The sequence below is a fragment of the Nannobrachium achirus genome (assembly GCF_963921795.1).
Source record: "Nannobrachium achirus genome assembly, chromosome: 1".
NCBI lineage: Eukaryota > Metazoa > Chordata > Actinopteri > Myctophiformes > Myctophidae > Nannobrachium > Nannobrachium achirus.
In genome coordinates, this window is record NC_137810.1 from 6,337,257 (window position 1) to 6,356,400 (window position 19,144).

The 19,144-nt window shown below is 42.7% G+C and overlaps 1 protein-coding gene across 1 annotated transcript in view; it reads right to left on the reverse strand.

The window, feature by feature from the left end:
* Positions 1 to 10,811: 10,811 nt before the first annotated feature.
* The window catches only part of LOC308283903 (retinoschisin-like), a 10,326-nt gene continuing 1,993 nt past the window's right edge, over positions 10,812 to 19,144 (reverse strand). Inside the window, exons 2-6 of the mRNA XM_080724417.1 lie at positions 17,432 to 17,457; positions 16,494 to 16,668; positions 13,863 to 14,004; positions 12,337 to 12,532; positions 10,812 to 11,164 (exon numbers count right to left, since the gene is read on the reverse strand). Of these exons, the coding sequence (XP_080580543.1) occupies positions 10,994 to 11,164; positions 12,337 to 12,532; positions 13,863 to 14,004; positions 16,494 to 16,668; positions 17,432 to 17,457 (710 nt within the window). The 3' untranslated portion in view covers positions 10,812 to 10,993. The remainder of the gene's footprint in view (positions 11,165 to 12,336; positions 12,533 to 13,862; positions 14,005 to 16,493; positions 16,669 to 17,431; positions 17,458 to 19,144) is intronic.

Genomic DNA, 19,144 nt, shown 5'->3' on the forward strand with positions numbered 1-19,144 from the left:
GGTAGTTAGTTTAGTCGTCTAGTGATCCGACACCCGCCGGCTCTCCAGCCCAACGTTCATTCTCTGTTTAGTACGACTGTAGTCTGTTTAGTACGACTGTAGTCTGTTTAGTACGACTGTAGTCTGTTTAGTACGACTGTAGTCTGTTTAGTACGACTGTCGTCATGACGGCCTCAAAAGATGGTGGATTGTTACAAGCGGTGGCTGACGTTTCCCCTTAGGGCAGTGGTTCTAAACCTGTGGGTCGGGACCCCCATGGGTCCCCAAATTATTTGGGGTGGGTCCCCAGATGATTAACTTAATGTTCAACATTGTTTTCTCACTCAACAGTAAACAAACCAACATAACGTTTAAGTGCATAGAGGGTATCTGCACATTTCATAAGTGACAATTTAAGGACTTTTTAATGCCTATAAAATGACAAATTAAACATTGGCCAAATTGTCAAATATTAGAGGCGAAAATTGTGAAAATAGCCGATCTACATGCTCGTGATCGTGTAGATCTGCTATTTTCACAATAGAACCGTGTTATACAAAATGTAATGCCTCAACTCTTAGTGCTCGTCAGGGTGGGGGGGTCCCCAGTTAAAATATGATTATTTTTGGGGTCGCGGCCTGAGAAGGTTGAGAACCACTGGTGTAGAAAAGCAGCTCAGGCGTCCCGTGCGGATGCCTCCCTCCCGAGCGTCTCCCTGGGGGGGGGACTCCTCTCTGCCCGTCCCACAGGGAGGAGGAGGAGGAGGGGGGTCCCGGGGGAGATGATGATGAGGGCCACAAAACAGCCTTGAAAACACCTCAGAATCCCACCTCAGAACTGTTGCAACCCCCTGCGACGCGACCGCGCGTTTTCCAACGAGTCTCTGCCCTCAAGTTAGATCCAGAATAGACCCAAATTTAGAGTGAACTTTTTTAACAAAATATTTTGCGATGGGGGTCCATCCGTGGAACAAAATATTTTGAGATGGGGGCTCCGTGGCCAAATACATATTTTGGGGGTCCTTAACCACTGATAGGCACATTCTACATAATGTCTTCTAAATCCTAACAGTTTTCTGAAAAATGATTATGTTGCTATCAGCGGTTCTCAAACCCAGCATGATATGTACTTGGCCACGGACCCTTCATCTCAAAATATTTTCTTCCAGGGACCCCCAGAAGCAAAGATTTGAGTTAAAGATTTTCACTCTAAATGTTGGTCTATTCTGCATCTAGCTTAAGGCCACAGACTCGTTGGAAAACGCATGGTCACCCCCTGCGACCCGGCTTCGGATAAGCGGTTGAAGATGGATAGATGCATGGATGGATGGATGGATGGATGGATGGATGGATGGATGGTCTGTCCTTTTTTGGCCAGCGACACACAGTCGTACTACAGAGAATAAATGAAGCTTCAGAATCAGGGTGCGGTGACATCACTCTGCGACCAGAAGTGTAGTAGCCAACGCGAGGCGAGAGGGCGTCGCTTATTTCCTCGTACTGTGTTGCAGGATTGTGGGCAACGTAGTGCTGGCTTCTGGTGAGCAGTTCATTTGACTTAACACTGGCGCTGTCGGCTCGCTGAAAGAAAACTACAAGCAAAATGGCTGCCAAGAAGTTGGGGTCACCACCACAGCCCTCTTCTATACCATTGGTTGAAGCTCTGGGGTCAAAGTTCACCGATATTGAACTCCCAACCTTCAGGCCGCATTGAAAGCCAAACGCGTCATCATCGTGACACGCAACGGGAGGCTCCGCCCCTTTGCTCTCATTGGATGATAGTGAACAGGGAAGCTGACACTTAAGTGACGCGTATACGCGTGACCCCGTGACCTTATTTCTGTCCTCTACGGCGTGTTGAACCCCTCCGTCGTCCAATCGCTTCACAGCATCTCTGTCACATGATGTTACATGTCGTGTACTGAACACAACTCACACAAACACACGCACACGCACGCACACACACACACACACACACACACACACACACACACACACACACACACACACACACACACACACACACACACACAAACAGTAACCGGAAGAATTGCGGCACCTGAGAAGTCCGGGCACCTCAATGTTAAATTGTCTGTTATTTTCCAAAATGTAGATACAGAATTGTCTGAAATAAGGTGAATTATGAACATGATTTGAACATCCGATGTTTATAGGGCTAATATTTCAACAATTACTACAAATTGCTACAAAACCTGCGGATAGCAGTGTTGATTTTGACAGCAGATTTTGATTTAGTTTCAATCTTATGAATAAAATTCCCACTTTAGTTTTAGTCACATTTTAGTCATCTGAAAAGTTTTACTTTTTTATCTACAGTTGATTAAGTCGAACTAAAATGTATTTTGGCAGCCTTGGCAGACCGCGATATAGCCTTGAATTTATTACTCCGCTGTGTGCTGAAAATAGTTGAGCTACAAGCTCTTGTAGATGGACTATTTTGGGAGAGTGACACCTGCACACAACTAGACTTGTCTTTTGGTCATCATAGGCTAGTTTTTACTTAGTTTTCGTCAGTGAAAAAAGGTAGTCGTCGAACATTTTTTGCTATAGTTTTAGTCTACGAAATCAACACTGCCATGCATTTTCATCACGTATGTCGCATTACTTCAGAGTAGACCATTTACCAAAGTATACTTTTATATATTACCTTTTCACATTTTGAAAAAAAAAAAAAGAAAATAAATCAATTTCACATTGAGGTGCCCAGACGCATGCACGCACACACAAATATATATTAAAGCAATAAGCCACAAGAGGCGAGTGGTTACCGGGGTAGTATACACCGGCTGAGAGGCGTTGGGAAACACGAGGCACAGCCGAGTGTTTCCGACCCTCTCAGCCGGTGTATAATACCCCGGTAACCACAAGCCTCGCGTGGCTTATTGCTTTTCTAAAACAGTCACAATATGGCAACATGAAAATCATAGACATTAAGACATATACCAATTAAAACTGTTCTATTTCACTAATAATACACAATAAGTCTGCTCTGCAAGAAAGAAGTTCCCGGCCAGGCAGCAGAAACAACACAGGTGCAGATAATTGGTGCACTGTGGAACACTGTGGAAAGAAATAACGCACCTGGGTTTGATATAAACTGATTCAAGGTGTGGGTTATAGTCTCATATACCACAGCAACCAGCCAATCAGAATCAAGGAATTGAACTAGCCGTTTTAGAAATATATATATACACACACACACACACACACACACACACACACACACACACACACACACACACACACACACACACACACGGTACCAAACCCTCATGGCTCCAAACACTGCTTGCAAACAGGCCGACAAGACCGGCCTTCTCCTTCCATGTCTTAATTTTATAAAAGCTTCCATGTTTGATAAAGATTTATATTATCTGTATAATTCCTATTATAATTTTTGTTATGAAATATATTATATTATATATATAAATATATAGATAGATATCACACATGAAAATGATGTATATGAATAGGTAAGATGTAGATTTCTTTAAAGTGCAAGTATTTTTGTTTCTATTCAATAGAGATATATTATAGTACACACTTTTCCTTGCATAGTAATTCCTTAAGACTATTATTGTAAAGCAGTCTGCACAGACACATAGGGTGCGTTGGGAAGCATGCGCTGGAGTGCCCTCTGGTCGTTGGTAAATTCAAAGCGCACTGTGCGTTGTTGTCACCACCAGAGCAGTCTGAAAACGGAGCGTATTTCTGAGCGCACCCACAGTGTGTTTATGAGCTGTTACCATGGAGACGATGTTGCATTGTGTTCGTTCCATTTAGAAGCGTTTAGATGTACTCTGTCATACTGGTAAGACAACCCGCTCAGCACCTCCACCTAGTGGTGGGAAGAAGTACTTTTACTTAAAGGGGCACTCCACCACTTTTCAACCTATCTTCATATAATAGGTCCTCACTAATGTTCATGATAAAATATCAAAAAAAAAAAAAAAAATCTACTCAGTTTGGGTCTCATAGGCTGTGGGTGGGTCAAATCCTTCCTACCGGTGACATCATCAATGGGAAATGCAATGTTAAAGTGGAAGCCATTGTTCTCGTGATAATGAAAATCTTTTTTTTCCCCAAAAATATTATTATTCTTATTTTATTTATTTTTTTGTCAAACGATGATGTCACCGGTAGGAAGGATTTGACAGCTCTACTATGAGACCCAGACTGAATAAAAAAAAATTGTGCTATTTTATCATGAACATTAGTGAGGACCTATTATATGAAGACATGTTGAAAAGTGGTGAACTACTCCTTTAAGTGATTTACCTAAGAAAATACCACAACATTAAAAAAAAAACTCTGTTACAAGTAAAATGCCTGTATTCAAAATGAAAACACTGACAATGGAAATAGCCATGCAAATTATATGTACCTCAAAAATTGTAATTAAGTACAGTACTTAAGTAAATCTATTTAGTTACTTCCTACAACTGCTTGCGCCACGCTAGTTAAATTCATCTCCAAGGTGTCTTGTTTGGGAATCTATAGCTTGCAGTCATCAGCCAATGTTCAGCAGATTGGCTTTGACAATCAAAAAACGCTATTTGCTTGTTATTTATAAGGATAAATAGTTATTTGTTTTGTTTAGTAATTTTTTAGTTTTTTCGAAATGCTCTCATTTAAAGGAGTAGTTCACCTCAAAATGACCCCCAACTTGTATTTGTCAAATTCCTAAGACAATAATTTGATTACAATAGATTTACCCCCCATTGATTCCAGATGGGGACGCAAATACATCGTCCCCATCCGGAGTCAATGGGGGTAAATTTACTATAATCACATTTTTGTCTTAGGAATGCAACAAAAACTAAAAAATATTATTGAACTCAAGTCTCCATGGCCTGAGTAATCAATGGGGGGAAAACAAGTCATTTTGGGGGTGAACTACTCCTTTAACTAAGGTGCCATAACATTTTTTTGGGAATACAGCCCTACGCCGCCCTCTGTAGGCTAGATCGAAGCACTGCGTTTTTACTATTCTATTTATTGGCTGAGAGACTTTATGCATCAACAACAACTTAGGGACTTTGTCAGTGTTTCAAATAAAGTTAAGCCACTTAATTATGCAAAACACATATTACTAAAGTTATGGAATTGATAGTGTTCTGTTATGAAAACGTAAAACATAATTATACCTCAGTGAAAGATTATTACTAGTAGGGCAAGCATAGAGCGTTTTATTTGTTGCTTTTAACTGTTTGTATAGCAAGCCAGTTTGATATGTTAGATTATCTAAGTATGTTAAGGTTCAACATTTGAAGAAAAGGATATTTTTTACTAAAAACGTTTCTTTTAGGAAAATTATTATCAATAGTCATACGGTCCCTTAAAAAAGTGTGAATTATTTTTCAGACAAAGCAAAATCTTAATCGCTCTATTTTGCACAGTTTTGAGCAAACTCGATAGTAACCAGTCTATGGCAAAGGACATTGGTGGATTGTTGTAACTTGTGCTAATGCCCAGTTTATGCTTCGTCGTACGCTGGTGCGGCGTGTCGAAACTAGCTGATCCATGAGGCGTTTGTGAGCTTGTAGATCTGCTGTCTTCGGTTTGCGAGAAACTGATGTACAACAAAGTATAAACGGGGTTCTTTTTACAGTGCAGAGGTTTCGCCCCTACGGAGGTTGGAAGAAATGTTTTCGGTAATTTCACTAATGCTACTTCCATCCATGCACTCTCAAATGTTCTCTCCATTCATAAATATTACACACACGAACACACACAAAAAAGTGTTAAAAAATGTACATGCAAGATTTAGTTCCACATCTATTTTTCCAATTATTATTTATGTGAGTCTGTGAAGGTTGATGTACATTATAATATTTGTAACCACAGTGGGGCGCCAAACGTCTGCACTCTATTTCTTGTCCTGTATGAATGCCATGTAGCTTGGCGAAAACGTAAGAAATCTCTGAACTTTTTAACGTTGCACTTTGAAGAGGGCCGTGTCATAGCAATATTATGGCTATAACTCTGTCTGAACCCCTCCCCACACTTTGTGTTCACATGCACTGTGTGTGTGTGTGTGTGTGTGTGTGTGTGTGTGTGTGTGTGTGTGTGTGTGTGTGTGTGTGAGTGTGAGTGTGAGTGTGTGTGTGTGTGTGTGTGTGAGAGAGAGTGTGAGTGTGAGTGAGTGTGTGAGTGTGAGTGTGAGTGTGAGTGTGTGTGTGTGTGTGTGTGTGTGTGTGAGTGTGAGTGAGAGAAGACCGGCAAAGCCCCCAGAACACAACTATATAGTTTAGCCTTGGATCGAGACTTGGATCTTAGATGTATTTTTATCCACTTTTTAGTCGCAGGATATTAATAAAATCTGGGAATACATTCCTTACCAAGAAATGTCTTCACCAATGTGTTTGTAAAGGTGTCTAGTAACACATCTAATGAAGTTTGAAATTCAAAAATCCATAGGAGAATCTTTTGCAGCTATAGGGTAATTTTGGGTCTCAAGTCACTATAGACCGGGGGTTCCCAAACTTTTTTGGCTCAGGGCACCCCTATAAAAAAAAAAATCATCCGAGGCACGCCTATATTATATTCATAATTTTCACTCCCAGCACCTTATATTTATAGCATATTTTAGCGATTATGTTGCAAGGAAAACGTTGAGATAATAGCCATTTTAGTTACAACTGACTGAAAATAACTTTGTACTTCAAGTTTAAAATCATACTTTTTTTTAAATGTCCAAATAAATTCCAAATATTATCAAACTATCTCACGGCACCCCTGGACTGCCGTCACGGCACCCCAGGGTGCCCCGTCACCCACTTTGAAAACCTCTGCTATAGACAATACTAGGCTATAAAGTAAAAAAAAGACTCCCAAAAGTAGGATGTGAGGGGTGTAACCAGGTGTTTTTGATTATTCTGAATCCATTGCAAGCATTCGTTTTGCATGAAAAACATTTCCTTGGGCTAAAAACGGCCCCGCAAAACGATGGTTTCGTGACGAGTCATCACTTTTCACAGTTTTGTGGGGGCCGTTTGCAAAACACAAGATAAAATACATATCTGATTATCTTGATCCAAGGCTACGACAAGTTTAAATATACAGTATATTATTGCCTTGTGTTGTGTGTATTGCAGGACGGTATAACTGTACACACTTTGACACCATGCCCATCTCTCCTTAAATCCTAGCTCTGGTCCATAGCGTTAGTGGAGTTCTCCCTAACGCTATGCTCCTCTACCTCCCAAATCCTTGGCAAATCCGGAAAACCCAGCCGTCTGGTCCAAAAATAACAAAAACTGTTTCGCCCCTCACCAAACCAAAGGTATCAGTGGACAGTTGAAAGCTTATTCTACTTAGTGGACGCAGTCTGTGCCTCCACCACACGCTTAAAATGCATTTCCAAGGCAAAATGAAAAATATTCCACCGGATGGAGACTCCATTTCTTCGAGTTTTTCATTATTTACTACTGCCACGCAGGTCAGAGGACCGAATTACACAGAGCATTAGTCTCATTGGGAGTTATTCAGCTCTGCGACGCCGACGTTGGAAGCGCTGTTTCATGAAATCAGTCTTCAACCAGGAAGAGTGTCTCCATCCGGTGGAATATTTTCATTTTACCCTAGAAATGTATTTTAATCGTGTGGTGGGGGGCTCAGACCGCATCCACTAAGTAGAGTAAGCTTTCAACTGTCCACTGATACCTTTGGTTTGGTGAGGGGCGAAACAGTTTTTGTTATTTTCGGACCAGACGACAGGTCTTTCCGGATTTGCCAAGGATTTGGGAGGTAGAGGAACATAGCGTTAGGGAGAACTCCACAAACGCTATGGACCAGAGCTACTTAAATCCCTGTTTTTCCTGAAGGCAGCACAGTACAGTATTATATTAATACTGACGTGTGACTATAATTCCTTTGGTAATATTTATATATAATATAAAAAGATATATGCTGTTTATCAAACTGTTTAAAATCAGAAGAAGTATTACGGTTTGTGCTTTTATTACAGAGACAAATTATAGTAGCATAATAGTTCATGTTCTACCTTTTTGGTTGGTTTTTTGTTTGTTTTTCTCTCCCAACAAATCATTTCCACCACAACAACAACAACAGGAGGCAGAGGCAGACTATCCTTAACTGTTTTAGAATACTGGGTGTTTACATGATGTAATGGTAAAAATCACAAATAAAACAAACCCTTGATTTCATTTCTTTACCTGTCAAATCTTTTATACTATATAGGGTGCGTTCGGAAATGCGCACTCAACGCACTGGTGTGCCATGTTGTTTGTTTATTCGGTGCACTTGTCGTTCGGAAATCCAGTGCGCGGCGCACCGGGTGTGCTGAGTGCACGCACTCACCGACCCTACTCAGAAGTTGGGGTTTGGCGGTGTGGTGCGTCGGTGCGGTGTTTTGATTAGTTGGTTTGTATGGAGGTGTCTCACACTTCTCAGCTGTGAACAATGGCGTAGGAAATGATAACAAAATGTACTATTTGCTGTTTTATTGGTCCTTTGGGCTTTATTGTTACACACGCATCAACGTGTAAAGTAACAGCAGGTATGCCAATGTTATGAATTAAATTACCTATCAATAGCAACGTTACGTTAGCAACTGCTGCTTTTAAGAAAGTTTTCCGACTGAAAAAGCACACAGTTGCCTCTTATCTGGTCGTTCGTAAATAAGGCTCAGTGAATGCACTCTCAACGTCACCGCCCACTGCACTCCCTATACTCTGAACACACACCCGGTGTGCATTTCCGAACGCACCCATAGACTCCACTGGTTCCCAAACTTTTTAGCTTGTGACCCAAAATGGAAATTAAGACATTCGCCCGCGACCCAAGCTAGTGAAAACAGCAGATATACAAGCTCACAGCGCGTTTTCACCACTTCTTAAACTTTGTGTTGTAATTTATGGAATTTCTGATTTTTCTTTGATTTCTTCATGAAATTACTGAAACAAATCATTGAATTTAATTTTTAATTCATGAAAAAAAAATGGGGGGGAAAATGTTATTGAAAATGTTTTGAAACAATACTAATTCAAAACAAAATGAAGGGACCCATAAAAATGTGTCCTATGTGACCCACTGTTTGAGAAACAGCGCTATAGACAGTGTGAGATGATGTTATGGTTCCGGGTCGGGTGGAAACCTTGACCTTTCAAGAAATGCAACAGGAACCTGTGTTCCAATGGAATCACTGTGCTTATAATTTTATAAAAATGATATCCCACGATTTTTCTAAACCACTTTTTCACCCGGTGTCAATTATCTAATGTAATCCTGGGCTCTGCTCTCCCTCTGCCAACCTGGGGAGAGCACCGCACCGGACTGACCTCATGCATCCTCCTATGCATGAGGAGTCCAAGCCGCTTCTTTTCCCTTGACAGGCGACGGTTATACCGCCTGCACCACCACGCCCCCCTTCTCTGGTTATGATTCAGTCACAAGCTCTTGTTAAAATACCTTTCATTGGTTACATATTTATAAATATAAACAGAAATGGTGACACGATCTATAAACTCACAACATGAGCTTATTGTGATCTTGTAGATCGGCAAACGTTGATTCTTTTGCGAGAAAAAATATATGGTGACATTACATACTGTAGAGACTCAGGGGCGTCACACCAAATTCTGGGCCCTGGGTACAAGGATTCACTGTGGGCCCCCCATGAATGTTAACTATTGAAAAATAGCAGATATACAAGCTCACAGCGCGGCACCGAGTGCCTGTTCTGTTGCTCACAGGAGAAACAGAACAGGTAACAGAATCCAATGCCAGGTCAATGATCCCTCACATGAGAACAGTGGCGTCAGTTCAGAAAAATCTAAGGTATGGCAACATGACTGGTGTCTTGCATGTGCGTCATGTTGCCATAGTTTAGCAACAGGCATGACACATTTATTTTAAGAAGTACATTCTATTTCCCCCCCGTTTCTACGGTTTCTTGAGCTGGATATGGCAGCCTGGAATGGTTGTTCAAGTGTAGCTAAACTTGGCATGTTAGTAAACGTGCCACAATACCTTGTTAAAGTGACCATTGTGTTAAATGTTGCATTTGTAGTTATTTTACTGTAATGTAACAACATAATAACCAGCACAGATAGACAAAGAGACAATCATGGATTTATATTTAAAAGTAACTTTTATTTTCCCCCCTGGACCCAGGGTATGGCAGCTGCATACCCCTTCCATACCCAATTGACGCCCGTGCATGAGAAGAAGAGTATGGATTATAGTCCATACTGGGTGAATCATTGGGTCACCTTGACGCCCAATTTAAAGCTTATAATGGGTAACTTACGTGAAAGCGAAAGATAAAAATCAAATAAATTATCTAATTAAAAAGTTATTAAAAATGGTATTAAAAGTAAAAAAAAAAAAGTATAGCCTAATATTTTTTTTCAGGATGTCAAAAGTCCAGTATTATTGGTTTGTTTACTTCTGCAAGCCATGACGTGGCCTAAGGCAGGGGTTTTCAAAGTGGGTGACGGGGCACCCTGGGGTACCACGACAGTAGTCCAGGGGTGCCGCGACATAATTTGATAATATTTGAAATTTATTGGACTTTTAAAAATATATTTAGTATCATTTTAAACTTGAAGTACAAAGTTATTTTCAGTCAGTTCTAACCAAAATGGCTATTATCTCGCTTTCCTCGCAACATAGCCTAATCGCAAAAATATGCTATAAAAATAAGGTGCTGGGAGTGAAAATGAGGAAGATAATAATGTAGGGGTGCCTCGGATGAAAAAAAGAAATATTTATGGCCCTGAGCCAAAAAAGTTTGGGAACCCCTGGCCTAAGGTATGTATTCTTATAAGGCAGCTATATAGCGTTACAATGTTGCAGGACTATGTCAAAGCTACCTTTTACAAAATAACAAACTGCAGCGCCATCTAGTGGCTGAACGTTAACTAGTGCCCCTTCAAGCCCCGATCCATACTTCATCATTCATGGTACGGGAAAACAGCCGATCTACAAGCACAGAGATGCTAAACAGCCGATCTACAAGCAGAGAGATGCTAATTGCAGCGCGTGGCGTTGAGGCATCTGTTCATGCAGAGCAGCAGCTCCATGCGCACGGCGATGCGGGTGTGCCAGCCCAGGGGGAGGAGCTTGATGTAGCGCGCCAGGATGGGCGGGCGCAGCAGGTTCTGCACCGTGGAGGAGCGGTCCGTGTTACCGTAAAACACCTAGGAGAGGGGGAGGCACAAGTTGTGTTACCGTAAAACACCTAGGAGAGGGGGAGGCACAAGATGTGTTACCGTAAAACACCTAGGAGAGGGGGAAGCACAAGATGTGTTACCGTAAAACACCTAGGAGAGGGGGAAACACAAAATGTGTTATTGTAAAATACCTTAAAAATGATATCCCACGATTGTTGTAACCCGCTTTTTCACCTGGTGCCAATTATCTATGCAATCCTGGGAGCTATGCTTCCTTTTATGCATGAGTAGTACAAGTTGTTTCTTTTCACCTGACAGAGGGGAGTTTCCCCGGTTTGGAAGTAGCGCGTGGAAGGAACACGTTATTCCAACCAGTTCCTTTCCCCTCCATCAGGTGCCCCGGCTGGCCAGGGGGAGGCAGTATAGAGATCAGGATTACTGCATGTTTTTGTGAGGGTATCAACCCTAGGAGACACGGGGGAGAACATGCAAACTCCACACAGAAAGGCCCTTTCGCCAACCCCACCTAGGGTGTGGGTGCTGATGACGCGGAGGAGGAAACACGCCCCAGTGCCCACAGTGTCCCCCAGCGGGAATCGAACGTCTAGCTGTGAGGCGACAGCGCTAACCACTGTGCCCCCTGAGGTTTGTTTTCTTGTCAGTTTTCACAGAGTATTTGAGTAACATCTGTGTCATTTCCCATTCACACATACAATAGCCCTACAGGTTATAAGCTCATAACATGTCACAATGTGACACATTATAACAGAGTACATAAGCACTATAATGTGCTTTTAGTACACAATCATGTATCCTCACCCCAGGGGTGTCGCACCAAATTCTGGGCCCTGGGTACAAGGATTCACTGCGGGGCCCCCATGAATGTTCTTCATAGGGGGAGGGGGATTAACCCATTTAGACTGGGGACGCATTATTACCCACTGAGCACGCCGTCTAAAAGTGGTCTAATAGTCGTATAGATTTGAAAGTTTTTTAGTTGTCTAAACTTAGACTAGACGACTAATAGATGTCTAATAGTCGTCTAAATGTAGACCGTCTATAAGTTTAGGCTTTATTTTGTGCTTTAACTATTGAAAATCCGATTTAAAAAAAATACAGTGTTGCAATTTGCGTCTACTTGGGCCCTAGTAACCCAGTCCCACTTTTCCTCCCCATGTGACGCCCCTCCTAGTGCTCACCCTGTTGTTTCCCGTCTGGTCCTTGTAGTAGATCCAGTTGAGCGTCTCCACGGTGCGGTGCTGGATGCTGTACTTGGTGATCCACTCGTCTGCGTCGCAGCGGCCCTGCGTCATGATGCCTGACACCACCGACACCTCCTTCAGGTCGATCTGCAGCCACTGGCTCTGGTCGTTGAACTTGGACAGCCACGCACACCTGACGGGAGAGGAGAGAAACAGTTGAACTTGGAGAGTCACACACACCTGACGGGAGAGGAGAGAAACAGTTGAACTTGGAGAGTCACACACACCTGACGGGAGAGGAGAGAAACAGTTGAACTTGGAGAGTCACACACACCTGACGGGAGAGGAGAGAAACAGTTGAACTTGGAGAGTCACACACACCTGACGGGAGAGGAGAAAAACAGTTGAACTTGGAGAGTCACACACACCTGATGGGAGAGGAGAGAAACAGTTGAACTTGGACAGCCACGCACACCTGATGGGAGAGGAGAGAAACAGTTGAACTTGGAGAGTCACACACACCTGACGGGAGAGGAGAGAAACAGGGTATTTAAAAGGATTTTTTTTTTCTCTTAAATTTTTATCCCACAATTTTGTAACCCATTTTTTCACCCAGTGCCAATTGCCTATGTAATCCTGGGCTCTGCTCTTCCTCTGCCGCGCCTGGGGAGACAACGGACTGACCTCATGCTTCCTTCAATGCATGAGGAGTCCAAGTTGCTTCTTTTCATCTGACAGTGGAGATTTCCCTGGTGTGGACGTAGCGCTTGGAAGGAACACGTTATTCCAACTAGTTCCTTTCCCCTCCATCAGGCGCCCCGGCTGGCCAGGGGGAGGCATTATTGAGACCAGGATTACGTGCATGTTTTTGTGAGGGTATCAACCCTAGAAGACACGGGGAGAACATGCAAACTCCACACAGAAAGGCCCTATCGCCAAGCCCACCTAGGGTGTGGGCGCTGATGATGCAGAGGGAGGAACACGCCACCAGTGCCCACAGCGTCCCCCGGCGGGAATTTTAAAAGGATATTTAAACCAATATGTAGAGCAGGGGTTCCCAAACTTTTTTGGCTTGGGGCACCCTTATAATTATATATTTTTTAATCCGAGGCACCCCCCTGACTGAACTGACTGAAAATAATACGTTTAAAATGATACTAGATATATTTTTAAATGTCCAAATACATTTCAAATAGGTTGTCAAATTATCTCACGGCACCCCTGGACTGCCGTCGTGGCACCCCAGGGTGCCCCGCCACCCACTTTGAAAACCCCTGATGTAGAGTATGTTAATACAACCTATTGATTGATTGATTGATTGATTGATTGAATAATTTACTAATAAGACTATTAACAGTATAGGTAGTAGAGTAAAATAAAATAATGATTGATGATCATCTAAAGGGGAATTGGAAAGCACCCCATTTAGGTATTTATTCATTTAATTAATTCAAATTCAACTCAGAAGATTATTGTGTATATGTGTAGATCTGCTATTTTAACTGAGTGTAGCAGAGACTGACCCGTAGCCCTGGTTGTTGAGGCGGGCCTTGTTGGGGATCCAGGAGCTGTACCATCCACTGTACTGGTCCTGGTTAGAGCTGCTGATCTGGTCTGGTGTGACGGAGCCCGACTCGAAGCCCAGGGGCCTGTGGTACGGACACTCTGTAGGCAAACACACAATGTTAGCATGTTAGCCTCAAAGCCCAGTGTCTGTATACAGGCGCGTCACAAGGTGGGGAAAAAGCAGTGGCGTCACAAGGGGAGGGGGGGGGGGGAGGACTGAGTTACCAGGGCCCAAGGTGGAGGGGCCTTAATTATTTGATACTTTAGCTATTGAGAAATAGCAGATATACAAGCTCACAGCTCACGCTGCAAGCTTGTAAATCTGCTATTTTTTAAAAGTCGTGAAAAACGTAGAAAATCTTTGAATATATGTATTTTTTTAAGCAAACATTTGTAACTCAAATTCTGCTTCTGGGTGTCCCTCCCTGGAATGAAATCTTTTGAGATGACGGTCCGTGGCCAAATATATCATTTTGTTTATCAGCTTGTTTTGAGAACCCGTGGGATGCTTTTAACCTCCACCTTCCCAAAACCAGAGAAAGACACAACGGTCTGAATGGGACTTTGTGAGGATAGAAGGTGCTAGTGGGATCCCAAAAAAAGGTTTTAAAATAGGAAAAGTGAAATTTCATGGTGTATCACCTTTAAGGGTTGAAACATATGCATGCGCATGGTCCTGCTCAACAAGATTGTGTACGGCGTGTACCCGCGCTACATGACCAATACAACACTAGCTGGTCTCCACGCAGCATCTTGCTTTTATAGGTACAGGACACACCCTATTTTAGGCTCCCTAATCCCCTCATCACATCGCTGTCCACTAGTAATGAGATTATCCACCAACACTCAGCACGCCAATTACTGTCACTCACACGCACACTGCAGGTTTTGAGCCTCTCATTGTGCCTGTTTATTAGTAGCTACCTGGAGGTATACAGGGGAACGTAATGCACCCCTGGATGTCTGTTGGAGTGTAGTCCCGCGTAGCCAGACAACTATTCCACAATCTCTGAATGCTATAGTCTGGAACAGCACCTCTTGAACGGCGGGTAATGGAAGCTGGCATTTCCGTTCATTAAAATATATTTTAAATTTTCATTTCTGCAAAGCAGCAATCGGGGTCAGCAACCCATGGCTCTCCCTGGAGCTTTTTCAAAAATGTATGAAAATGGAAAAAAAAATGTTTTTGTTTTAATATGGTTTCTGTAGGAGGACAGACATGACACAAACATTCTTAACGCTTTCCAATGCTGTAAAAATGTGTAGAATAAATATCACATTTCAACATTTCTGTCGACGAAGATTTGCGTCATAGCCTGCGACACACGTTTCTTTCAGCTCGGCGTGGTGCCAGGCAGGTGGCTGTTGCAAACAAACTGGTGGGTGTGTGATGGGCCACGGATCCCAAATCAGATGTCTTTATTGTATTTCTATAATTCCATCAATGCAACGAAACATAAACATAATATTGTAATGGAAGTTAAAGTTATACCATGTAACTTTTTTTATAAAACAAATCTTAAAATTGTCCTAACTGTTAAATCGCTAAAGTTTTAGAACACCCACTCCGTTATTTTCAGCTTCTACAGCCTTCTCTTTATATGTTTTCTATGAGCCGTGAGGGGGGGAGAATTTCGCAGCATTGCGTCATCACACTACCGGCCAATCACAGCGAGGGTTATACACTGCCGGCCAATCACAGCGCATCTTGAAGTGGGGCCATATTTGTAGTCGCCCGTGTGTCTCTATACTCAAAAGGTAACCTCGCCTACCAGGCAGAGTGAAGGAGTCATTTTCTCCGGAATGCCTGAACGCACAGGAACCAGGGACCCCTCAAAAGATAGATCTCGGCGAGGTGGAGGCAGACGAGGTGGAGGCAGACGCGAAAAACGGCCGAAAGACACGGACGCGACCGCGGTTTGCTATAGGGCTACTGACCACTAGTTGAGCATCTTACACAGTATAGCTTTAAACTTAAAGCACCATCACACAGCAGAGTAGTCACGTGGTGCGCAATTCTCTCCAGCAGGGAAAATAAACATTTAATCATGAATGTTCATTATGTATTTGTAGCCTACTTAGACATTTTGATAGTAGGCTAATATAGCTAATATAGATTGCCTTCATTATAAGGCTTATATAAGGCTTTAACTCCAGACAGATTTGTTTTTTGGTCCAATATGGCTCTTTCAACATTTTGGGTTGCCGACCCCCTTAGATGATTCTTATTTATATTTGGATAAATGTGTGCCATGTTAAAACGAAACAGAAGCGGGGAGGAGGCTTTACTTCTGCTTTAACCAGTATATCCATCATAAGACCTTCGTTGCCCCAAACTGTATGACGGGAGCATTTGCAAATCACGGGAGTCAACAGTCTGGCCTCGCCAGACAAGTTGGAGTGGGATCCTATGGGGAGACACAGAACCTTCATGATGGAGGACATGGGGTACCTGGGGGGCTCTTTGTGTCCTCATAAGAACAGACCTCCAAAAGCCACTGTTCTTATAGTCCTCTGGGGCTTGGGGATGGGAGGAGCTAAAGCTAAAAAGGAAGACCTATATAAGGTCAGGAGGGGGAGGAGCCTACCTGGCATGCAGTCCAGTGAGACGGGGCGTTTCCGTCGTGCGGCGGTGCGGTTGCGCGAGGACAACAACTGTCCCCCGTCGCAGTCACAGGAGCAGCTTTTACCGGCGCGCGTCCACGTCTTCACTTCCTGTTCCACGTCCTGTAGCTCCTCCTCCAGACTCACCTCCTCTTCCTCCTGCCGGGTGACATCAGGGGACAATGGGGGACATTAGGGGACATCAGGGGACACCAGGGGACATTAGGGGACATCAGGGGACATTAGGGGACATCAGGGGACATTAGGGGACATCAGGGGACATCAGGGATCATGGGACATCAGGGGACACCAGGGGACATTAGGGGACATTAGGGGACATCAGGGGACATTAGGGGACATTAGGGGACATCAGGGGACACCAGGGGACATTAGGGGACATTAGGGGACACCAGTCTTTGAATATTATGTATTTTTAAGGCGAATGTTTGTAACTCAAATTTTGCTTCTGGGGGGTCCCTGGAACTAGATATTTTGAGATGGGGGTCCGTGGCCAAATAAATATCAGTTTGGGGGTCCTTGACATGAAAAAGTTTGAGAACCACTGACATAGTAGTCTCTCAAGAACAGACTAACTGAGCTCCAGTTAAGTGAAAAGGACCTTTTATTTGACGATGGCTGGCCAGATTGCTGACATAGAAACATAGGTTTTTTCAAAAAATCTTAGAAGGATTCAAAAGACACTTATAGCATCGGGTCACAATTCTAATTGTCATGACTTTTCAAAAAATAGCAGATCTACAAGCTCGCAGCGCGCTGTGAGCTTGTACATCTGCTATTTTTCAATAGTTAAAGCATAAAATAATGATACACAATAATGTGTACCCGTTCTGAATGTTTAAGCGTGCTTGCAGACCTGCCAGGGTGAGTCACTCTTCTAAGTGGTTTAGCAGAGGTCACTTACCTCCTGCGAGTGGACGCCAGTCAGCACTGGACAGCGTCAAACACATGCATGGAGATCACACCAACAAGACACGTTAGAAATAAAATAAAATCAGTCAGCACTGGACAGCGTCAAACACATGCACGGAGATCACACCAACAAGACACGTTAGAAATAAAATAAAATCAGTCAGCACTGGACAGCGTCAAACACATGCACGGAGATCACACCAACAAGACACGTTAGAAATAAAATAAAATCAGTCAGCACTGGACAGCGTCAAACACATGCACGGAGATCACACCAACAAGACACGTTAGAATGAAAATAAAATCAGTCGGCACTGGACAGCGTCAAACGCATGCACGGAGATCACACCAACAAGACACGTTAAATAAAATCACATGAATTTACATTTATCGTTATTTGCTTTCACAGCCTGACTGTTGTTAGAAGCACACAGGGAACAGTATTGTACATGCATTGTAAATGCAATACATTCATACTTCCTAACTCGCAACATATCAGCAAGCTGGGCTAAACTCCTACTAAAGTGCAGGGCCTGATTAGGGCTGGCCGATATGGAGAAATACAATATCACAATATTTTTCCAAGATGTATCACGAAACACAATCTTATCACCATTCTTTTTCATGTTGGTTTTTATGGTTATTTTTCAAGTTACTTAACAGCACAACCACCTACAAGGTAACACAAACTAAAATAAAAAGGAGTAACAGACCATTTAGACCAGTGGTCCTCAAAGTGGGGTCCAGGGACTCTCTGGGTTCCTTTTGGGAGGTCTAAAGTTTACCCAAGTATGTAACTCTGACAGTGTACAACCAAATCCATTTGGTTTCATTTGTATACTGTCAGAGTTAAGGGGAGACCTTGCCATTGTAATGTTTGAGAACTACTGAATTAGATCAAACTGCAGGTTTAAATGCATTCTGCAATGAATCTCTGTATTAACAATTCAACAGGATTTATCTTACAAGGCTCTCCCTCATTGTATCACAATATATACAATATCTGTGAAAAGGCATATCGTGGAGACATTGTATCGTCTCAACGATATTTATCACCATATCGCCCACCCCTAGGCCTGATTAAGCCTCTGTGGTGCCCTGGGTCACGACCAGGTTTGATTGTCTGTCTGGCTGGCTACGCGAGATCACCTGCACGGGAACTCAGACAGTCCTGCACTGACCATTATGCTCCTTGTGAATGCAAGGACGCGGGTTCCTAGGGGTGTAACGATATAGTAACTGCATCGACATATCGTTTTTAAATTTAAAAGAAATCAAAGTATATCGAAATGAAAACAGCTAAAATGTAATCGTATCGCTTGATTTTGTATCGAATCTAATCGGCAGTCAAATAATCAATTGTATCGACCTATTGTGCATTGTATTTAGCATTTTTAAGAAGAACATTTTAAAAAGAGGGGTTTAATTACTTTTCCTTTCCATTTACCTACTCTTGGTCTATCGATAAATGTGTGTAATCTCTGGGTTCATGTCAAGGTGCAGGTTTGTCCATAAGTGTTCAAATACAATGTCCATGTATTTGCCAGATAATCACTGTGTTTACTTATTTATATCCATAATAATACATGTTTTCCTTAAAAACCTGCACTATCCACACCTTTCACACAGATTTAATTTCTTTGCTAAAGTTACTGTATCGATTTTAAATCATTGAAGCGAATCGAATCGTATCGTATCGCCATGA